This window comes from Equus caballus, chromosome 9 (assembly GCF_041296265.1).
Source record: "Equus caballus isolate H_3958 breed thoroughbred chromosome 9, TB-T2T, whole genome shotgun sequence".
Lineage (NCBI taxonomy): Eukaryota > Metazoa > Chordata > Mammalia > Perissodactyla > Equidae > Equus > Equus caballus.
Window position 1 is genome coordinate 68,113,107 of NC_091692.1, and position 23,405 is coordinate 68,136,511.

Genomic DNA, 23,405 nt, shown 5'->3' on the forward strand with positions numbered 1-23,405 from the left:
GTTTAGCAAAGTATAGAACCTGAGGAGGAGTTGTGGGAAACTCCAGCTTTACAGCCAGTTGATGAGAAGTACAGGTGGCCCTGACTTGTAATTGGTGTCTTAAGTGGGGGCAGTCTTGTGGAACTGAGCCCTGTTAACCTGTGGGGTGTGATGCTAACTCCTGGTAGTTTGTGAGAGAATTGAATTGAATCGAATTATTGGACACTAAGTTGGTGTTCAGAGAGTTGGAGAATTGCTTGGTGTGGAGAAACTGCCCCTCCCCCTACATTTGGTGTCAGAAATGTTCTGTGGGTAGAAACAGATCTTACTAATAGACATTCTTTTTAAAAGTATGTTTACTGAACTGTGGATAAAAATTTAGATTAGATAAAGCCACTAGGGTTAAACAGTAAACCCCACAGCTTTACAGATAGGCATTATACTGCTGCATTGTTTTAATCCTACTTAACTAACCTCAGTTTTAAGAGAATATTTTTAGTCAGATATTCATCATTGGATTTAAATACAATGGCCCCTTCTTTTTTTTTTCTGATTTCTGTTCACTAAATGAATAGAATTCTGTTGATTTTTTTCCAAAATTAGTTTTGTATCAGTGATTAAATGGATAACACTGTTGCTATTACATTCTTCTTTTAAGTAGTTAAAACTTTATGCAAGCTATAAAATTCGATGACTTAATTAATGGGCTAAAGCTTGGAGCTGTATGGGATCTTTTTGTGTGTTTTTAAGCTGCCATTGTCTGAAACGCATTTGTGTTGACTAATGCTTTTGCAGTTTAACTTTATTTCTTGGCTTCTTCATGTCAAGAGCCATGTATTTTAGCCAGGCACAGGAAATATGTCCCCATCGTGGGTTTGGTTGATTTTCAGATTACAAAGTGTTATACGGTAACAGTTTTATGAGAGATTTGAGATCATTTCCAGCAAACATAAGCTGTTTATTTTAGAACTGTTTAGTTAATAAACTTTTGTGTCAGAATTTCAAAGAAATTATGTTGCTACTCAACTTAAAAAGTTTTTGAACCTCCCAATGTTTTATTTGGTAAAAGACAGGTTTTCTTTCCTCTGTTTTAATGGACTTCCCTGCTTTTTTTTCTTTCTGCTTCCTCCCTCCGTTCTTTCATTCTAAGTATCTTTATTGTAAAATAAAACGGAAAAAGTCACACAAAACAAATGGATGGCTTAATTATCTATTACAAAATAACACCCTTGAAACCACCACCCAGGACAAGAAATAGGGCTTTGTAGTTCCTCCCAGAAGTTCCTTCCACCTGCCTCATCCCACTCACAACTCCCGCTCTCGTCTCATCAGTAACTATTATCCTGACTTTTCTAGTATCACCTTCTTGCATTTTATATGGTTTTATTCTCCAAATATTTATCCTTAGACACTATAAGTTAGTCTTGCCAATTTTTATAAAGTTTGATAAATTATTAAAATCTCTTGATCTATAGGTTCCCGTTCCATCTCTGTTTTCTTTAAAATTTACCTGTTGAACTTGGGCCATTTGAGTTTGCCACTGTCTACATTGTCCTGATTGAATATTCATGGTATGATTCAGCATGTTCCTCTATCCCCTGTATTTCTTGCAAAGTGGCAGCTGGATTCAGAGACTGGAATAGTCTCAGGTTATATCTTTTTTTCAAGGCTATCTAAGGCACATAACGTCTGGCTCTCTTTTTCTTATTTTAGCAGCTATTGATGCTTACTGCCTGTAGTAATTCATTGAGTTTGCAAAATGGTAACATTCCAGTTGTATCATTTCTTTTTCGTTTATTAGTTGGAGCACTAATATAAAGAAACACTTCCTTTCATCTGTTATTTGGTTACATAGAGGTACATGTGGGAAGGTTGGAATCAATGTTTTTTGCCTGTTTTCAATAGGGTATTGGTCCCCTCTCATCCTCTGAAGGTAACCAATTCTTTTTTATTCTGCATCATTATGAATTCATGGATTTAAATATATTTCATGAGTTTCAGTACATTGCATTGTATTGAAACTCAAATTGTTCCCTCTTTTTTTTTTTTTTTTTTAAAGATTTTACTTTTCCCTTTTCTCCCAAAGCCCCCCAGTATATAGTTGTGTATTTTTAGTTGTGGGTGTTACTGAACCTGAAGTGAGTTCGCTCACCCATTGCGCAGCAAGCCATTCTCTGACACCGGGTGTGGTGGAAGAAAGTAGGAATTTTATTTTTGCACAGCGCCGAGCAAGAAGAGAGGGCAGCTAACGCTCAAATCCCAAACTCCCCGAAAAGCTAAAAGGAAGGGTTTTTATTTGGGGTTTTAGGTAGGGGAGGGGGAGCATATGGCCTTGCTGGTCGGAGCTTTCCCACCAGCTTGTCTTTGGCCTTGAGACACTTACAGAGAGGAGGGAGCTTGTGACCTTGCTGGTCAGCAGCTTTCCCACCAGCCCATATCTCTTCGAGGGAGGAGATAGTCCAGGTGCTTGTCGTTGATGGTGTTTGTCTCCATGGAGGATAGTGGATTCTGGAGCCAGGAAGCCAGAGAGTCAGCAGGGAATGAGTGTTTTGGTTTTAACCCCATATATGCTGGGTTTAATGTGGGGAAACTGATATCAGGGTTGATATCATGGGTACTTCCAGTCGTGGCACGTGGGACACTGCCCCAGCATGGCCTGATGAGCAGTGCCATGTCAGCACCCAGGATCCAAACCAGCGAAACCCTGGGGCACCAAAGCAGAGCGTGCGAATCCAACCACTCAGCCATGGGGCTGCCCCCAAAATTGTTACCTCTTTGATGAGTGGGAACTCTTCACTTTGGCTCCTGGGTCATTTTGACCTGACCCTAGTAGTCTTCCTTGATATCTGATATAAGAAGATGTTCCAGGATCATCATACATTTCTTGTCCCATACCTGGAATCAGCTATTTTTCTAAGAAGTCTTGATTTCTTTTAGTGAGAAATGGTATTTTAAGACCACAATTTGCATGCTATGTGTGCTCATTACTATTGAATTGCTCATAGCTAGAAAATGTGTGTGCCAGCCCTGGTGGTCTAGTGGTTAAGGTCCCGTACTCTCCCTGCTACAACGTAGTTTTTTTCCAGTTCAGGGAACCACACTACCCATCTGTTGGTTGTCATACTCTGGTGACCATATTGTTGCTGTGATGCTGAAAGCTGTTCCATCAGTATTTCAAATACCAGCAGGGTCACCCATGGTGGACAGGTTTCAGTGGGCCTTCTAGATCAAGACAGACTAGGAAGAAGGACCTGGCCACCCACTTCCAAAAAATTCGGCCATGAAAACCCTATGAATAGCAGCAGAGCATTGTCTCATGGAGCACCGGAAGGTGAGAGGATGTTTGGTGCAAAAAAGACCAGGCAGAATTCCCCTCTGCTATTCACATGGTCACTAGGAGCAGGAATCTACTCGAGGGCACTAACAAAAAAAGGAAATGTGTATGTATATATTTAAGGACAAAATACCTAATGAATTCATATTGATGCTTTTAAATTCAGGAGTACAGAAGATTTATTTGAATTGTTTTTCTTTTACATCTGTAGCTCCTTTCTTTTACAAGAGACTCCTGATTCTCAAGGACACAGATGACAGAACTAGAATATCTCATAATTACTCATTTGTTTTATTACAACTACTAGAGTCTTAGAAAAACAGTACTAATGTTACCACCAATATTATTACTGAAGTTATTAAAACAAATTTGTTGCATATGCTATTATTCTCACCCATTTTTTAAAATTGTTGTATTATGTCTGCATTTTCTGAGCATAAAACAGATATTCTCTTTCTTTTAGCCATTATGTGTTTTTAGTTCCACAGGTAACTATATAATTAATGATCACCACAAGTCTAGATTGGTGTCTTTCTAACCATTTTGGTTGTTTGAAACCTTCTCTAGTAGATTCCTCAGGAAGAGTATATTGGCACAATATTCTCTAAGTTCTTGCATGTTGATCACAATTTGTGTATACTTGGAATCCTGTATACTTGGAACTGAGTTTTGCTGAATATAAAATCTTTGGCTCATACCTTCTTTCCTTGAGTATCTTAATTGTGTTAATCCATTTTCTTCTGGCATAAAACATTATTGTGGAAAAGTTTAGTAATCCTTTAACCTTCTTTGTCTTAGAAGTCTTTTTTTCCTAGATGCTCAAAGGATTTTTTGCCCCTTAACCTCCGTTCATTTTACTAGCATATGCCTTCATATTGGTTATCCAGGGTTAATATTCTCAGGTACATGGTGTGTTCTTTCAGTATGTAAATTCACATTTTCTTTCTGTGTCAGCAACGTTTTCTTGAATTACAGGTTTTAGAATTTGTTCTGTTGCTTTTCTTTGATTTTCTTCAGCGACTCCTTTTATCCATATGTTGGATATTCTTTGCCTGTCTTCAATATTCATCATTATTTTTTCAATCCCTTTTTATCTCTTCATTAAAAAAAATTTTTTTCAAAGAGAAATACTGTATGATCCCACTTATATGTGAAATCTGGAAAAAAAAATCAGAAAACCAAACTCATAGAAAAAGATCAGATTTGTGGTTACAAGAGGTGAAGGGTAGAGGGTGGGGGAATTGGATGAATGTAATCAAAAGGTACAAATTTCCAGCTATAAGATAAGTACTTGGGATGTAATATACAACATGATGACTATAGTTAACACCTCTGTATGGTATATTTGAAAGTTGCTAAGAGAGTAGATCCTAAAATTTCTCATCACAAGGAAAAATATATTTTTTTCTTTTCTTTTTTTTTGGGTGTCTATATGTGGTGATGGATGTTAACTAAACTTATTGGGATGATCATTTTGTAGTATATGTAAGTCAAGTTGTGTTGTACTCCATTAAATTATATATGCAGTATGTCAATTATATCTCAAACCTGAAAGAAAAAATGTTTTTTCTTTTTCACTCTGTGTTTATTTGTGCTATGTTTCTTCTAGTTAGTTTTAGTTTCTGAAGTTATTTTCCTTTTATTTCTCATTCTGTCCTGAGTCCTGTCACCTCGTTTCTCAGTTCTTCTAATTCTGATGCATGTTGTTATTTTATGTTTTATATCATTTTCTTAATGTCTTTTAGCTTACTTTGAAATAAAATGTTACAGTTTTGATCTGTTTTGTGGGCTTGTCTTTCTGGCATGCTTTCAGTGTGTATTGCAAGGATATTCAACTGTTTGTTCTCTTTTTGCTTTTGATAACTTGACCTGAATACTGTTGTGCATTTATTGCTCATTTTTATGTGAAATTAGTTTTCCTGAAATTTTGAAATGAGGTAGGATTCAGTATAAAGTTTTTTTTTTTTTTTTTTTTTAACTTCAGAGCACTCCCTCTTCTGTTGTTTCTGTGTAGTGTTTTTGCTTTCTGAGATTTCTTGGCTACATATCCTGTTGTCCTTGGGCTGCTGAATTTTTATTCGATTTCCATCACTCTCTCTTTAGTTTGGAATCTTGTCTTAGAAGGAGCCTTGGCCAATTTTGAGAATTCACATAGATTCAACTGCTTCAGCCTTTTCAGTCCTACTTACTACTGTCTGTATACATTTGCCTGGGATTGGAGAGGGCAGAGCCCTTCCTTGTTTCAGTTGCTATTCAGATTGGCTCATGGTGCTTTCCAGTGAATACTTGCTTCCATTAGCTTTCTTCTGCATAGATGATGCTACTATGCCGATCTTATAACTGTTGACTTTGCTGTTATATCTGCCACCATCCTTCCATAGTCTCTCCAATCTGTTTTTTAAAAAGAAGTAAAATAGTTCATACATAATTTTTGCCTCTCATTCCTTCCCTTATTCTATATCTATTGCCATTGCTTGATGCATATATTTCCCTTAGACTGTTGGTTGACATTGAAGAAACTAGTGCTTACTAAGTCACCACTGTGTGCCAGATATTCTGCTGAGGGAACTTTATATGTATTTTTGTTTAATTCTAGCTAGACATCCCTGAACTATGAGTATTGTTATCTCCATTCATAGGTGCAGAAAACTAAGCACAGATTAGGTGAGTTGTAGGAAGTCATGTAACAGAGTTCAGATTCAAACTAAGTCTAAGTACATCTTCTTTCCATTATGCTATACATCCTCCCTGACTGATTTCTTTTCTGCTCTTTTCCAGTTTATCTTCTGTTTGTTATTTGTGTGTTTTTGTTTTCTTGGACCAGAATGATTTTTCCAACATGCATATCTAATCATACTGCTTTCCTTTTGCTAACGTTTTTTGGTTGGTTTATCTGCACCTTCAAAAATAAACTTCTGTTTTTTAGTATGAAATATAAGACCCTTTAGAAACTCATTCTTCTTACTTCCTACCCTCTCATCTCCTGATTCCATTCTGCTTTCTAATTCTAACTACCAGGAGTTCCTTCTGTGTGGAATAACCTGCTTTTTTGTTTGCCTACTGAATTCTTCTTCAACCTTTAAGATTCAGTTCAAGGTTACTTCCTATGAAGAGTGAGAGTCAAACTGATTTCTGGGTTTCAGAGAAGAAATTAACTGTATGTTAATTTGTAATGATTTTCTAAGACCATTTTTCAAATTCAGCTAGGGTCCATTTCCATCTTATTTTCATGATTTTTGTTTTCTTTTGTAGACTTCGAACTGTAGGAACTCAGATGATGCATATAAAAGTGGTGAAGATCCCATGTGCTTCTCTTTATTCTCTAGGGGGCTAGCATATTGTTTATTTAACTTATTTGTTCAACACAATTTAATTCAACTGTTTGAATCTATTCAACATCTGTGTCTATAGAACGAAGAAGGTGGTACTTCATATGAGTTATATATTTAAGATTCTCAGAGGTAGGAATAAGAGAGCATGTGTATAATTGGTGAATTGGACAGTTGATTGTACCTTAACTATTATAAAGGGTTCTTTTGTTTACTGGATTAGGTACTCTTTTTTTCTAGTTATTATTTCTGCTATTACCAAAATGCTGTTCTTTAAAAAGCTCCAGAGTACCCTATTGTATTATAATATGCAAAGATGTTTGTTGTTTGCTAATGCTTTTGACTTGACTTGACTTTATTCATTTTATTCCTTCTTGTATATATAATCAAAAGATTTCCTTTGTTCTAATTTTTTTTGCTGTTGATGTCCTTGCATAGTTGTATATCTTTATACATTATATGTACTCTTGTAGTAGTGTTGTGATGAATATTCCTTCAGTGTGATAGCCTAATATGATAGCGTGATTATGAAAATTTTATGTTCTTGAGTCAGTGGATGAACTTCAGGAGCATCTTGAATTTTTTGAGATTTCTATGTACAATTTTATGCATTTCTCTGGAAAAATAATCCCTAGCTTTTATCAAATTCTGACTGTTGTCTGTAACCTCCAAAAAGTTAAGATCTGTCGTTGCTGTTAAAAGGGATAGAGGATCTTTGTAATGGACCCAAGCCATTCATTACTTTTAAATTAAGATAGTTATAATATCAGTTGTAATGTATTGTCAGTCTTCTAAAGGATCTGTTGCTCTTTTTAAATTGACTTTTTCCTTTATGAACTTTGAGATACCATAGACTTGTGTATTAGTGTGTTTATTTTTTTTACCTAAAAAGTTGATTTCATCTTGTCAATATTTTGACAGTGATCAACTATATATGTGTAATAACAAGCTTATTTTTTCCAGAAATGCGAGATAAAATGAGAAAATGGAGAGAAGAAAACTCACGAAATAGTGAGCAAATTGTGGAAGTTGGAGAGGAATTAATTAATGAATATGCTTCTAAGCTTGGAGACGATAGTAAGTTTATTTAATTTATCGTATTCTTGCTCAGCACATGTTCCATATATGGTTTTTAGTTTTTTTTTTAAAACTATCTTTTATAACGTCTTTTCTGCTGTTCATTTCAGTCTATCTGTGATTTATCACCTTTTTAAAAACTTTTCAGGAAGTTTAATGATACTTTATTTTAAGAGGGATTTATTGTGGCTGGTAGTAGTGAAGCTATCAAATGGGCTTTTTTTTTTTTTAAAGTTTTTAACTGGAATAGTCGATGAGAGTTTTTTCTTTTTAAAGATTGGCACCTGAGCTAACATCTGTTGCCAATCTCTTTTTTTTCTTCTCCCCAAAGCCTCCAAGTACATAGTTGTATATTCTAGTTGTAGATCCTTCTGGTTGTGCTATGTGGAGTGCCACCTCAGCATGGCTTGATGAGTGGTACTAGGTCCATGCCCAGGATCCGAACCTGCGAAACCCTGGGCCACCGAAGCAGAGTGCGTGAACTTAACCACTCAGCCACAGGGCCGACCCCCCAAATCCCCAAATAGGCATTTTTATTTTAAAGCTCATGTGGCTGCAGTTCTGGTCTCGTGAAAATGTATTTCATAAAGAATCTTTTAAAACAGTAAAGGTGTTAAATAACTGGAAATTTTTTTACGTAAAAATATATTAAAATATTTTACATTGTTGAAAACATATAAGGATGCTTTCTTTCCTTAATTCCAGATATAATACAATAAATCAATTTTCAGTTATAAGTATAAATAACAGAACAAGAAGAATTCATTGTTTAATTTCTGTTGGGATATTTTTATATTAAATTGAGTTTTTTTTTATATGTATATCTAGTTTGGATCATATATGAGCAGGTGATGATTGCAGCCCTAGACTATGGTCGAGATGACTTGGCATTGGTAGGTATTTAAACTAATTATGTTTTATTTTATATTTAATTTGTTCCATGAATTATATGTAAGCAGTTAAGAATTAGTATATGGCTTGTACTGAATGCTTTCTATAGCTCATTTTCAATGCTACTCTTAAGAGTGGGTGAGACTAACTAGATACTTTGGGACACAATGTGTTCTTAAATCTTTTTAGTAATTCTGGGAACTAGGTAGTATCCCAGTTTTACGGAAGAGGTTAAATTAGTTGGTGAAGGTTATCCACTTAATAGGTGAATTATGCTATATTATAGAGTTTACACTAAGAAGCAGATAGTTTAAAACAAGTTTATCTTTTGGGTTGTTGAATGACTTTCATAGTATATAATGTTAAATACTATTTTGCAATATTGTAATTATATATCTTAAATTATTAGAAAATTCTAACGTGTACAGAACATGACTTAAAATACTAATACTGCTTTTAAAATAAAAGAATGATAATGGTATATTTTGAACACTTACTGGCTAGGCACTATGCTAAATGCTTTATTTAATCTTCACAATAATTTCTTAATTTGATTTGTCTTTGATATTATCATTGTATTTACTTTATTAATCAAGAAACAAAGGTTTCTATTCTTTTGTTCTATTGTTCTTATTATCCTGATTTCTTAAGTACTACTTCATGCTGCTTCCTCATTTAAGCCAAAAAGACTTACACAAAAACAGAAAGTAGAAATACCAGGAAAACACATGCATGTCTGAGTTAGCATTATCCTTTTCAGGGTAATTGCGTTAGCTGGTTATACATATAATTCCAGTGGTACTGCCAGTGGTAAAAAATATTCCACAAAACCTTTTTGGATTACCTTCAGAACCTATGAGACACACATAGTCTTTTGAGTATTCACAGAGGTACCAGCTTATATCTTGAGGGAAATTTTGCATTGTTTTTTTTTGAAATAGCCAAATGCCATTTGATAAAGTAGGAGATCAAATTAGATAATAATATTGATAAAGCAGGAGATCAAATTAAATGATTTTTTTACAGCACACTATTTTTTAATGGTTCAGAATTTGTGCACAGTTTAGCTGATAAGTTGTATGAGTTTTGCATGATGTCAAAGAAATAACTTAATATTATCTTCAGTTTTGACTAACTTGAATATTTTTCTTAGCCTGGCAAATATTCAATCACAGACTTTGAAGCTATACTTCCAGATTGTATTAAAACTTATTTTGTTACTGGTTAATAGTTTCTTCACTAGTTAAAGGCATCTCTTGGTCACTTATGGGCCACTAGAATGGACCGTTTTTATAATCCTTACCATTTCTAGCACTTCCAAGACTTTTATAATTCCTCATATGTTGCTGTAGACGTGATAGGTATTCAGTTACTATTTGATTATTTATTAGGTTGAGTTGATGGGTGAATTAAGGAGATTGGTCCTCCATAGATATTGTGCCTGTATTTTATGACCCCAAATCAGGACATGTGTGCTGACAACATGATTGATTAATATGTGATTTCAACAAGGCAAAATTAAACAAAGAATTAATGGTATTAGCTAGGGACTTGAGAATACTATGAAAGAACTTAATTTTTATCAGGAGAATGTTTATGCAGTAGTTAGGAAGAAAAGGCTAGGAAACTGTTTACAGGCATTTAAGTAGGGCCTAACACGTTATGGAAGCAATTTTTAGAGGAGTAATATGGTAATAGGATTTGAAGAATTATTAGGGGACCCATGATCTGCTCATTTTCCCAGTTAAAAGCATAATTAGTCTCTGAGAACTGATTTTTACCCTCTCTGTAATTTCAGAATTATTCTTCTACCCTATTGTTCATTACTGATTAATTTCACTTTGTGTCATTAGATCACACTAATGAAATTAAAAAGATACATTGAAAACAATGTAGGCATTCCATCTAGCTCATTTAGTGTATGTAATGTAATTACTACTCTTCAAGTCTTTTTTACCAATTACTTTTTCAGTTTTGTCTTCAGGAGTTGAGAAGACAGTTCCCCGGAAGTCACAGGGTCAAGCGACTAACTGGAATGAGGTTTGAAGCCATGGAAAGGTAACTGAATCTTGTAAACAGGGTAATCCTGTTTTAAAATGGCAGACATGGGGCCTACATTTAGGCCCTCCCATACCCATAGGAGCATCATTAATTTTGTAAGATCTTTTGCGACTGAGCTTTGGAATAGTGTCAGAGTGCTTCTCACTATAAATCCTGCTACTTCCCAGTAAATAGGATTTGACATAGGAGTTTAATCCATTTAGTATCTCTGGTCTAGTGAAATGGAACCATGCTTGAAGTGAGAACTGGCTTCAAATTGTGGTGCTAGGATCTATTACCTGTTGATCTGGCAAATTATTTAACTTCTTTAAGCCCTTTCGGCCTCACTCCTTTGTAAAAAGAGAACATTACCAACTTCTCAGGGTTGTTTTGGGAATTAGTAATGATATATTACCTTCACAGGCACTCAAGGTATAGAGGTTATTGTTCTTTCTTTTTTATTGAGATATAATTGACACAAAACATTATTAGTTTCAGGTGTACAACATAATGATTTGATATATGTATATATTGTGAAATGATTGCAACATAAAGTTAACATCCATCACCACACAGTTAAAATTTTTTTTTCTTGTGATTACAACTTTTAAGATCTACTCTTTTAGCAACTTTCAAATATACGACACAGTATTTTTAACTATAGTAACCATGCTGTACATTACATTTCCAGGACTTATTTCTCTTTCAACTAGAAGTTTGTACCTTTTGACCACCTTCACCCATTTCACATACCCCCCACCTCCACCTCTAGGAACTGCCAATCTGTTCTTTGTGTATGAGTTCGGATTCTTTATGATTTTGCATGTAAGATCATATAGTATTTGTCTTTTTTGGTCTGACTTATTACAATGCCCTTATGGTCCATCCAGGTTGTCATAAATGGCAGAATTTCCCTTTTTTATGGAAGAGTAATATTCCATTGTATGTATATCACAACTTCCTTTTTTTCCTTTTTTTAAAGAATATTAGCCATGAGCTACCATCTGCTGCCTATTCTCCTCTTTTTGCTGAGGAAGATTGGCCCTGAGCTAACATCCATGCCCATCTTCCTCTGTTTTATGTGTGGGACACCTGCCACAGCATGGCTTGATAAGCAGTGGGTAGATCTGCTCCCGGGATCCAAACCAGCTTGATAAGTGGTGGGTAGGTCCGCACCTGGGAATCGGAACTGATGAACCCTGGGCTGTGGAAATGAAATGTGGGAACTTAACCACTGCACCACTGAGCTGGCCCCCATTACATTCATCTGTCAATGGACACTTAGGTGGCTTCCATGTCTTGGCTGTTGTAATAATGCTGCAGTGAACTTGAGGGTGCACATATCTTTTCAAGATAGTGATTTTGTGTCCTTTGGATAAATATCCAGAAGTAGAATTGCTGGATCAAATGGTAGTTCTGTTTTTAATCTTTTAAGGAAGCTCCATACAGTTTTCCTTAGTGGCTGTACCAATTTACATCCCCACCAGCGGTGCATAAGAGTTCCCTTTTCTCTATGTCCCTGCCAACACTTATATTTTCTCTTTTTGATGTGACCATTCTAACACATATGAGGTGATATCTCATTGTGGTTTTGATTTGCATTTCCCTGATGATGTGTGAGGCTGAGCACCTTTTCATGTACCTGTTGGCCATTGTATGTCTTCTTTGGAAAAATGTGTTTGCAGTTTCGCTGCCTGTTTTTCACTTAGATTGTTTGGTTTTTTGCTGAGTTGTATGAGTTCTTTATATGTTTTGGATATTAACCCCTTATCAGATAGAAGATTTGCAAATATTTTCTCCCATTCTGTGTTGCCTTTTCATTTTGTTTATGGTTGCCTTTGCTATACAGAAGCTTTTTAGTTTGATGTAGTCTCACTTGTTTATTTTTGCTTTTACTGCCTTTACTTTTGGTGTCAAATCCAAAAAATCATCGCCTAGACTGAAGTCAAGGAGCTTACCTCGTATGTTTTCGTTTTGGAGCTTTATGGTTTCAGGTCTTAACGTTCAGGTCTTTAATCCATTTTGAGTTGATTTTTGTGTATGGTGTAAAGACAGTGGTCCAGTTTCATTCTTTTGCATGGGACTGTCCAGTTTTGCCAACACCATTTATTGAAGAGGCTATCCTTACCCCATTTTATGTTCTTGGCTCCTTTGTTGTAAATTAATTGACCATATATGCATGGGCTTATTTCTGGGCTCTCTGTTCTGTTCCATTGATCTGTTTGGTTTTTAAAAATTTTATTTTTTTTTATTTTATTGAGGTCATAATAGTTTATAACATTGTGAAATTTCAGTCGTACATTATTATTTGTCAGTCACCATAGGTATGTGCCCCTTTACCCCTTATGTCCACCCCCTAACCCCCTTCCCCTCTGGTAACCACTAATCTGTTTTCTTTGTCCGTGTGTTTGTTTATCTTCTACATGTGAGTGAAATCATACAGTGTTTGTCTTTCTCTGTCTGGGTTATTTCACTTAGCATAATACCCTCAAGGTCCATCCATGTTGTTGCAAATGTTGCAAATGGCTGAGTAGTATTCCATTGTGTATATAGCATGTCTTTATCCATTCATCAGTTGACGGGCATCTGGGTTGCTTCCATATCTTGGCCATTGTGAATAATGCTGCAGTGAACATAGTGGTGCATAAGTCTCATTGAATTGTTGATTTCAGGTTCTTTGGATAAATACCCAGTAGTGGGATAGCTGGGTCATGTGATATTTCTGTTTTTAATTTTTTGAGAAATCTCCATTTCCATTTCCATAGTGGCTGTATCAGCTTGCATTCCCACCAGCAATGTATGATTGTTCCCTTTTCTCCACATCCTCTCCAACATTTGTTATTTTTTGTCTTGGTAATTGTAGCCATTCAACAAGTGTAATGTGATATCTCATTGTAGTTTTGATTTGCGTTTCCCTAGTGATTAGTGATGTTGAACATCTTTTCATGTGCCAGTTGGCCATCTGTATATCGTCTTTGGATGAATGTCTGTTCATATCCTCTGCCCATTTTTTGATTGAGTTGTTTGTTTTTTGTTGTTGAGTTGCATGTATGTTCTTTATATATTTTGGAGATTAACCCCTTGTCGGATATATGATTTGCAAATATTTTTTCGCAGTTGGTTGTTTGTCTTTTTGTTTTGTTCCTGGTTTCCTTTGCCTGGCAAAAGCTCTTTAGTCTGATGAAGTCCCATTTGTTTAGTTTTTATTTTGTTTTCCCTTGCCCAAGTAGACATGGTATTCGAAAAGATCCTTCTAAGACCAATGTCAAAGAGTGTACTGCCTGTATTTTCTTCTGGGAGTTTTATGGTTTCGCGTCTTGCCTTCAAGTATTTAATCCGTTTTGAGTTATTGTGTATGGTGAAAGATAATGGTCTACTTACATTCTTTTTCACATGGCTGTCCAGTTTTCCCAACACCATTTATTGAAGAGACTTTCCATTGTATGTTCTTGCTCCCTTTGTCAAAGAATGTGTCGTTTTATTTCTGGGCTTTCAATTCTGTGTCATTGATGTGTGTGTCTGCTTTTGTACCAGTACCGTGCTGTTTTGATTACTATAGCTTTGTAGTATCTTCTGAAGTTTGGGATTGTGATGCCTCCAGCTTTGTTCTTTATTCTCAGGGTTGTTTTAACTATTCAGAGTCTTTTGTTGCCATATGTGAAATTTAGAATTCTTTGTTCTGTTTCTGTGAAGAATGTCATTGGAATTGTGTTTGGAATTGCTTTGAATCTGTAGATTGCTTTAGGTAGTATGAACATTTTAACTATGTTTATTCTTCCAATCCATGTGTGTGGAATATCATGCCATTTCTTTATGTCATCATTGATTTCTTTCAATAATGTCTTATAGTTTTCATTGTATAGGTTTTTCACCTCTTTGGTTAAATTTATTCCTAGTTATTTTACTCTTTTTGTTGTGATTGTAAATGGTATTGAATTCTATTTTTTTTTTTTTTTTTTTTTTTGAGGAAGATTAGCCCTGAGCTAACATCTGCCACCAATCCTCCTCTTTTTGCTGAGGAAGACTGACCCTGAGCTAACATCCATGCCCATCTTCCTTTACCTTATATTTGGGACACTTACCACTGCATGGCTTGACATGTGGTGCCATGTCCACACCCAGGATCCAAACCGGCGCACCCTGGGCCACTGAAGCAGAGTGTGCGAACTTAACCACTGGCCACTGGGCCGGCCCAATGGGATTGTATTCTTGAGTTCTCTTTCTGTTAGTTCGTTACTATAGAAATGCAACTATTTTTATCAGTTGATATTGTACCCTGCAACTTTGCTATGGTTGTTGATTATTTCTCATAGTTGTCCAGTGGATTCTTTAGGGTTTTCTATATTTAGAATCATGTCATTTTAAAACAATTAGAGTTTCACTTCTTCCTTGCCTATTAGGATACCTTTTATTTCTTTTTCTTACCTAATTGCTCTGGCTCAAACCTCCAGTACTATGTTAAATAAGAGTGGTAAGAGTGGGCACTCTTGTCTTCTTCCTGTTCTCAGAGGGATGGCTTTCAGTTTTTCCCTGTTGAGTGTGATGTTGGCTGTGGGTCTGTGATATATGGCCTTTATTATGTTGAGGTACTTTCCTTCTATACCCATTTTATTGAGAGTTTTTATCATAAATGGGTGTTGGATCTTGTCAGATGCTTTCTTTGCATCTATTGAGATGATCATGTGGTTTTTATTCCTCACTGTGTTAATGTAGTGTATCACATTGATTGATTTGTGGATGTTGAACCATCCCTGCATCCGTGGCATAAATCGCACTTGATCATGATGTATGTTCCTTTTAATGTATTGTTGTATTTGATTTGCCAATATTTTGTTGAGGATTTTTGCAACTATGTTCATCAGCGATATTGGCCTGTAATTTTCCTTTTTTGTGTTGTCTTTATCTTGCTTTGAGATCAGGGTGATGTTGATCTCATAGGATGTGTTAGGAAGTGTTTTGTCTTCTCCAATTTTTGGAATAGATTGAGAAGTATAGGTATTAAATCTTCCTTGAATGTTTGGTGTAATTCTCCAGAGAAGCCATCTGGTCCTGGACTTTTACTTTGGGGGAGGTTTTTGATTATTGTTTCAATCTCTTTACTTGTGATTGTTCTGTTCAGATTCTCTATTCTTATTGATTCAGTGTTGGAAAGTTGTGTGTGTCTAAGAATTTATCCATTTCTTCTAGATTGTCCACTTCGTTGGTATATAGTTTTACTTTTTCTGCTTTTCCTCCCCAAATGCCCCCCAGTATATAGTTGTATATTTTAGTTGTGGATCCTTCTAGCAGTGGTACACCAGATGCCGCCTCAGCGTGGCCTGGTGAGTGGTGCCATGTCCATGCCCAGGATCCGAACTGGTGAAACCCTGGGTCACTGCAGCGGAGCACGTGAACTTAACCATTCGGCCACAGGGCCAGCCCAGCATATAGTTTTTCATACTATTCTCTTATAGTCCTTTGTGTTTCTGTGGTATCTCTTGTAATTTCTCCTAGGAGAAATTTCTAATTTTATTTATTTAAGCCTTCCCTCTTTTTTTCTTAGTCTGGTTAACGGTTTGTCAGTTTTGTTTCTCTTTGCAAAGAACCAGCTCTTCGTTTCATTGATCCTTTCTACTGTTTTTTTTTGGTTTCTATTTCATTTATTTCTGCTGTAGTTTTTATTATTTCCTTCCTTCTGCTGACTTTAGGCTTTGTTTCTTCTTCTTTTTCTCATTCTTTTAGGTGTAGTTTAAGATTGCTTATTTGAGATTTTCTTGTTTGTTAAGGTGGGCCTGTATTGCCATGAATTTCCGTCTTAAGACTGCTTTTGCTGTGTCTCATGTGACTTGGTATCGTATATTTTCATTTTCGTTTGTCTTCAAATATTTTTTAATTTCTTCTTTAATTTCTTGATTGATCCATTGGTGGTTCAGTAGCATGTTTTTTAGTCTCCACATATTTGTCTCTTTCCCAGCTTTTTCCTTGTAGTTGATTTCTAGTTTCATAGCATTACGGTTGGAAAAGATGCTTGATATGAATTGTCTTAAATTTATTGATACTTTCCTTGTTTCCCAACATATGATCTGTCTTCGAGAATGTTCCATGTGCCCTTGAGTAGAATGTGTATTCTCCTGATGTGGTTGGAGTGTTGTATCTATTAAGTTCATCTAGTCTAGTTTTTCATTAAATTCCATAAGTAAATTTCATTTATTTCCTTGTTGACTTTCTGTCTGGATAATCTATCCATTGATGTAAGTGGGGTGCTGAGGTCCCCTACTATTATGTGTTACTGTTAATTTCTCCTTTTAGGTCTGTTAATGGTTGCATTATGTACTTTGGTGCTCTGGTGTTAGGTGCATGTATATTTATAAGTGTTATGTCCTCTTGGTGGAGTGTCCTTTTATCATTATATACTGCCCCTCTCTTCTCTCATTGCTTTTTTAATTTTGAATTCTGTTTGTCTGATGTAAGTATTGCAACACCTGCTTTCCTTTGTTTGCCATTAGCTTGGAGTATTGTCTTCCATCTCTTCTCTCAGAGCCTGTGTTTGTCTTTCGAGCTGAGATGTGTTTCCTGGAGGCAGCATATTGTTGCTTCTTGTTTTTAATCTGTCCAGCCCTTCTCTGACCTTTGATTAGAGAATTCAATCCATTTACATTTAGATTGATTATTGATGTATGAGGGCTTACTACTGCCATTTAATCACTTGTTTTCCAGTTCTGTATTTCACTTGTTTGTCAACCTGTGTATTTCCAACTGCCAGTTCAGTTTGATGATTCTCTATGATGGTTTTGTCATTTTTCTCTGTATTTATCATTTGTGTCTCTGTTCTAATGTTTTGTTTATTGGTTACATGAGGTTTGTATGAAAGATCTCATAGATGAGATAGTCCATTTTCTGATAGCCTCTTATTTGTCTACGCAGCTTCAATCCCTTTCCTCTTCCCTGTTAAGGTATTGTCACAGTTTATTCTGTTTTGTGTTGTGAGTTTGTGATTAAAATGAAGGGATTGTAGTTACTTTTGATGCTTTCTTCCCTGTTAACTTTAATGTTATAATTAAATATTTGCTAACATGTTGTGATAGAGAACTGCAATTTTCTGATTTTGTCTATCTCCTTGCTCAAGGCTTTGTAAACCCTTTCTTTTCCTTTTTTACAGGTATGAGGGCCTTGATCATTTCTTGTGGTGGGGGGTTCTTTCAGGTATGAGGGCTTTGATCATTTCTTGTACGGGGGGTTCTTGTAGCAATCAACTCACTCAGCTTTTGTTTATCTGGCAAAGTTTTTATTTGTCCATCGTATCTGAAGGATAGTTTCACTGGAGTATTCTTGGCTGAAAGCTTTTGTCTTTCAGAATTTTGAATATATCATTCCATGCTTTACTAGCCTGTAAGGTTTCTTTTGAGAAATTGACTGGAAGGCTGAGAGAGGTTCCTTTGTACATTATTTTCTTCAACCTTGCTGCCCTTAATATCTTTTCTTTGTCATTGACTTTTGTGTGTTTTACTAATATATGCCTTGGAGAAGGTCTTTTTACATTGATGTAAGTAGGAGTTCTGTTATCTTCATTTGCCTGTAATTCCAGCTCCTTCACCAAGTTTGTGAAATTCTCAGCTGTTATTTCTTTGAACAAGCTCTCTGCTCCTTTCTTCCTCCCTTCTCCCTCTGGAATACTATACTCCTTATGTTGCATTTCGTAACTGAGTTTGCTATTTTTCAGAGAATTTCTTCATTCCTTTTTAGTCTTAGTTGTCTTTTCTCCTCCATCTGAAGCACTTATATATTTCTGTCCTTAAATTACTAATTCTGTCCTCCACAATATCAGCTTTGTTTTTTAAAGATTCCTGATTTTTCTTTGTCTCATTCGTTGTGTTTCTCATCTCCAATACTTATGAATTATTTTTGTAGTTTCAGTGTCTTTTCTGAAGAGTTCACTCTGTTCGTTAATTTTATTCCTGAGTTCATTGAACTGTCTTTGTTAGTTTTCTTGTAACTTGTTGAGTTTCTTTATGATAACTGTTTTGAATTCTGTGTCATTAGATTCTAAATTTCTGTGGCTTCAGGCTTGATTTCCTTCTACTTGTCATTTTCTTTCAGGTCTGGAGTGTTAATATATTTCATACTGTTTGATGGGGTGCATTTGTGCCATTGCATAGTGGTAGTATTTGGTCACAGATTCCACCTGCTCCCACTGAATTGGGTAGGAGCTTTGTTTTCCGAACCCACTGTGACCCCTGGCAACTGTGCCTGTCCATTATAAGCTATGCCAACACGGCCCATCTGCATTTGCCTGCTGACCGCTGCATTACACACATAGGTTGAGGAGCTCTGGTGGGATCCCCTGCTCTGGCTGACTGGCTGAGCTCTTGCACCAGGTAGGAGGAGAGTGGGGTGCTTTCTTTCGCATGCACAATCCTGTGCAGTCCCACCCTACACTCATTGTCTGCCTACCTGGGCTGCTAGGCTTGGTGGGGACGCCCCTGCAGTTGCTTAGCTGCCTCAGTCTACAGTGTTCCTGTGGCCTGTGAGGCAACTCCGAGAGCAAGACTGTCTCTGCGGAGGACTACTTTTTCCCCCTTCTCCTGTCAGAGTTGCGTGTTGGCCACCACATGTGGCCCCACACCCTACATCGCTGCCCTGCTGCCACTCGGGGCGGGAGAGGAGATCTTCTTATCTCCTTCCACTGTCTCCTATGGCACGTCCAGTGCCCCCATCTTCAGCTATATGGCTGCGTGGATCTCTCAGACATGTATTGTGTTTCATGAGTGTCCTCTGTTGTTTTATGAATGTGCTTTTCCTTCTGTCTTAGCCGGGAGAGACTAAGGGAAGAGCTCATTCTGCCATGATGCTGATGTCATTCTCTTAATGTGTCTGTTTTTATGCCAATATCATACTGTTTTGATTACTATAGCTTTGAAATATAGTTTGAAACTGGGAAGCATGATACCTGTAGCTCTGTTCTTTTCAAGATTGTGTTGGCTATTTGGAGTCTTTTGTGGTTCCATACAAATTTTGTGATTGTTCTATTTCTGTGAAAAATGCATTGAAATTTTGATAGGGGTTGCAGTGAATCAGTAGATTGCTTTGAGTAGTATGAACATTTTACCACTATTCTTCCAGTTCTTCAGCACAGAATATCCTTACGTTTATTTGTGTCTTCTTCAATTTCTTTTATCAATGTTTAATAGTTTTTGGTGTTCAGGGCTTTCACTTCTCTGTAAAATTTATTCCTGGGGATTTTATTTTTTTTGGTGCAATTGTAAATGAGATTGTTTTCTTAATTTCTCTTTCTGATAGCTCATTATTAATGTATTGAAACACAAGTGATTTTGTATATTGATTTTGTATCCTGCAGCCTTACTACATGAGTTGGTTAGTTCTAACAGGTTTTGGTGGAGTTTTGTGCTCCGGTAAGTTGTGATTGTATGTATTCACCTGTCTCTCAGTTTTGGGGGCAGCAGTACACCCTAAGACTTTAATTCTCTGATGGATGTAAGATGAGTTGTTGGTTTGTTCAGTTTGTTCAGTTTGTTCAGCTTTTGTCTTATGAGGTTGTGAGTGATGACTTCCAAGGTATTTACATGCCGGATCAGTAACCAAAAATCTTGAGCATCTTTTCTTAAAATTGTGGGCAATTTGTATATCTTTGTTGGAGAAATGTATATTCATATTCTTTGTTTGTAAATTGGTTTATTTATATTTAGTTGTAAGAGTTCTTTATATATACTCTAGATACAAGTCCCTTATCAGATATATGCTTTGCAAAACCTTTCTCACATTATGTGTTTTATCTTTTCACTTGCTCAAAGGTGTCCTTTGATTATAAAAGATTTTGATTGTTTTTTTGTGAAGTCCAGTTCATTTTTCTTTTGTTGCTTATACTTTTGATATTATATCTAGAACCCATTGCCTAATCCAAGGTCACAAAAATTACACATACCTTTTGTTTTAAGATTTTTATAGTTTTAGTTTTACATTTAGATCTTTGACCCATTTTGAGTTGATATTTTTTTATGTTGTGAGGTAGGTGTCCAACTTGATTATTTTGCACATGGATATCCACTTGTCCTGGCACCATTTGTTGAAAAGGCTATACTTTCCCATTTAATTGTTTTCGCACCGTTGTTGAAAATCAGTTGCATGTAAATGTGAGTGTTGATTTCTGGGCTTTCAGTTCTATTCCATTGATCTATATATTTATCATATACCACACCATATTGATTCTATACTGTATTTATATTGTAGCTTTGTAGTAAGTTCTGAAATTCAAAAGTGTAAGTCCTTCAACTTTTTACTTTTTTTTCGAGGTTATTTTCTCTATTCTGAGTCCTTTGAATTTATGTATGAATTTTAGAATCAGCTTATTACTTCTTACTTTTTTAACTTGATGTTTTAGGTAAGACAGAATTAACTTGTACCTCAGTTATAGTAGCTTTTTTTTCCAAGCAGGATGTATTTATGCAATTTTTTTCAACCCCTTTACTCCTTTGCTTTTGGCTTCTGTGTTTGTGTTTGTATCTTTTCATCTCTTTGGATCCTCTCTGGAAGTAAACAAAGAGCATAGGTAAAGAAAAATAGATAAAATATTGTTATTTTAAGTTAGCAGAGAATAATTTTGAATCAGGACAGAATGGAAGAAATCTGCAAAGAATTGCTCCTGAATCAATATTCTACTCTAATATCACTTCTTGTTTCATTTCAAGTGGTATGAATTCCTAGACCATCTTAAAAATATATGACTAGCAAAACACATCGAACATGAATGATTTTTAAAATTATCTTGTAAAGTTTTGAGAGGTATTAATTTGCAAAGCACACATTTTAGTAGTTACTCTTCCTCTAACCCCTTTCCAACCATACAAAAAATTGATATGGTAATTTGACATGGTTAATTTATTCTTAAGTATTATCTGAGGTTTTCTAAGAAATCTAGTGATCTTTTATTTCTTCAACTCTTGTTCTTTAATTGAAACTTACTTCATCATTTTACCTAATAAGGTTTTACTGGTTTTTTTTGAAAGAGTAACTATTACATGTCTTCATCACATAGGACCATTAACCATTGATTCTCATACATGACTATGTGAGTTAGAAGGATCTGTGGCATTTTAAAAAGTATGTAGTTGCTTAGTCCCCACTATACTGAGATCAGTCTGTAAGGGTTGAATCTAGATCTTTCTTTAAAAAGCCCTGCAGGTGAATAGACAGGTAGGTTTGAGAAATTGCTGTCTAAAGGTAAATATTTGTGGACCTTCAGTATATTAGTTAGAAATCTCTAGACAAACAGAACCAATAGAAGATATAAATGGAGATTTATTATGAAGACTTGGCTTACGCCATTATGGAGGCTAAGAAGTCCCAGGATCTGCCATCTGTAAGCTAGAGACCCAGGAAAGCTGGTGCTGTAGTTCAGTCAGATCCACTTCCAGAGGCATGTGAACAAAGGGAGCCAATGGTGTATATCCCAGTCTGAGGGCAGGGGGAGGTGAGATGAGATGTCCCAGCTCTGCAGTGAGGCAGTAAAAAGGGTGAATTACTCCTTTCTCTGCCTTTATTCTATTCAGGACCTCAGGGGATTGGATGATGTCCACTCTCATTGGGAAAGACAGTATCTTTTAGTGAGTCCATGAATTCAAGTGCCAGTCTTATCTGGAAGCGCACTCTGACATAACCAGAAATAATGTTTAATGTGGGCACCCCGTGGTCAGTAAAGTTGATGCATAAAATTAACCATCACACTCAGTTTTTACATAAATTACTATTTTTTTATTTTGGTATATCTTAAATATATTCCAATATAAAACTAAGTATTAATGCCTTGTGTGTATCATTTTTGTACAACTATAAAAACAATGTAAGTTTCTTTATAAAATACCAAAATGAGAAAACTATTAAAATTTAGATTATTATGTTAATGAAATGAATGAATGGATTCCTATCTTCTTCTGTCATTTCTGATCTGTTTCCTAGAGGTTATATAAAACATTCCCAGGTGATTCTCATGTAACAGTGCCTTGTGAGAACCCCTGCTCTATAGCATTAATTTTGCTGTTGTTTGTGTACTTTATTATTTTGCTTTATTATTATTTAATAATTTTATTTTCTGTTTCACCATATAATCGTGAGGCTAGCATGCCTACTGTATTACTATATATTTGATGTCCAAACTAATATTCTTTATTTGAACTGCTGCTAAGTCTGATTGACTTAGTGTACAGTGATGACATTTGGCCTTCACATGATATGGACACATTTACAAACTAAGCCTGCTTTTATTTTTCTCAGTATTTTTATTTTATTTACTACAGTTAAAGTATTCTTACCTATTGGCGTGATTGTAATCACAAGTACAGACTTGGACACTAAGATTGTGGGATAGTGTCCAGTTAAAAGATGTTGACTATCATTAAGAGGAAAATATGAAATTAAAAAATTCTCATAGGGAACTTATGAATGGATCTTAAGAATCTGTTTGTTGTTCCTCGTTTTAGAAACACTACTGTAAAAGTTTTTAAATATTAATTTTTGCTTTCTCTGTAGATTTATATCCAGAAGTGGAGAAACTGAGTGGAAGGGTGTTGGGGGTCTTTGATATGGGTAGGAAGGTATTTCAGAATCACTCAGCAATTAACTTGCATACCAATCAAGATTATTGTATATAAGAGTACATAGTTAGGTAAAGTTCTTTATGTTATTTCTGATGTATCCCTCCCTTCGATTCACTATCACATAATGTTAATTTTGGCTTCTTAGTTGTATGCTGTCATATTTGATTA

General features: G+C 35.7%; 1 protein-coding gene across 2 annotated transcripts in view; it reads left to right on the plus strand.

Annotated features, from left to right (window-relative positions):
• The window catches only part of EMC2 (ER membrane protein complex subunit 2), a 59,415-nt gene that overhangs the window by 11,572 nt on the left and 24,438 nt on the right, over nt 1-23,405 (plus strand). For both annotated transcript variants that reach the window (XM_001494974.6, XM_005613252.4), the window contains 3 exons: nt 7,606-7,719; nt 8,548-8,612; nt 10,583-10,668. In XM_001494974.6, the coding sequence (XP_001495024.5) occupies nt 7,606-7,719; nt 8,548-8,612; nt 10,583-10,668 (265 nt within the window). The remainder of the gene's footprint in view (nt 1-7,605; nt 7,720-8,547; nt 8,613-10,582; nt 10,669-23,405) is intronic.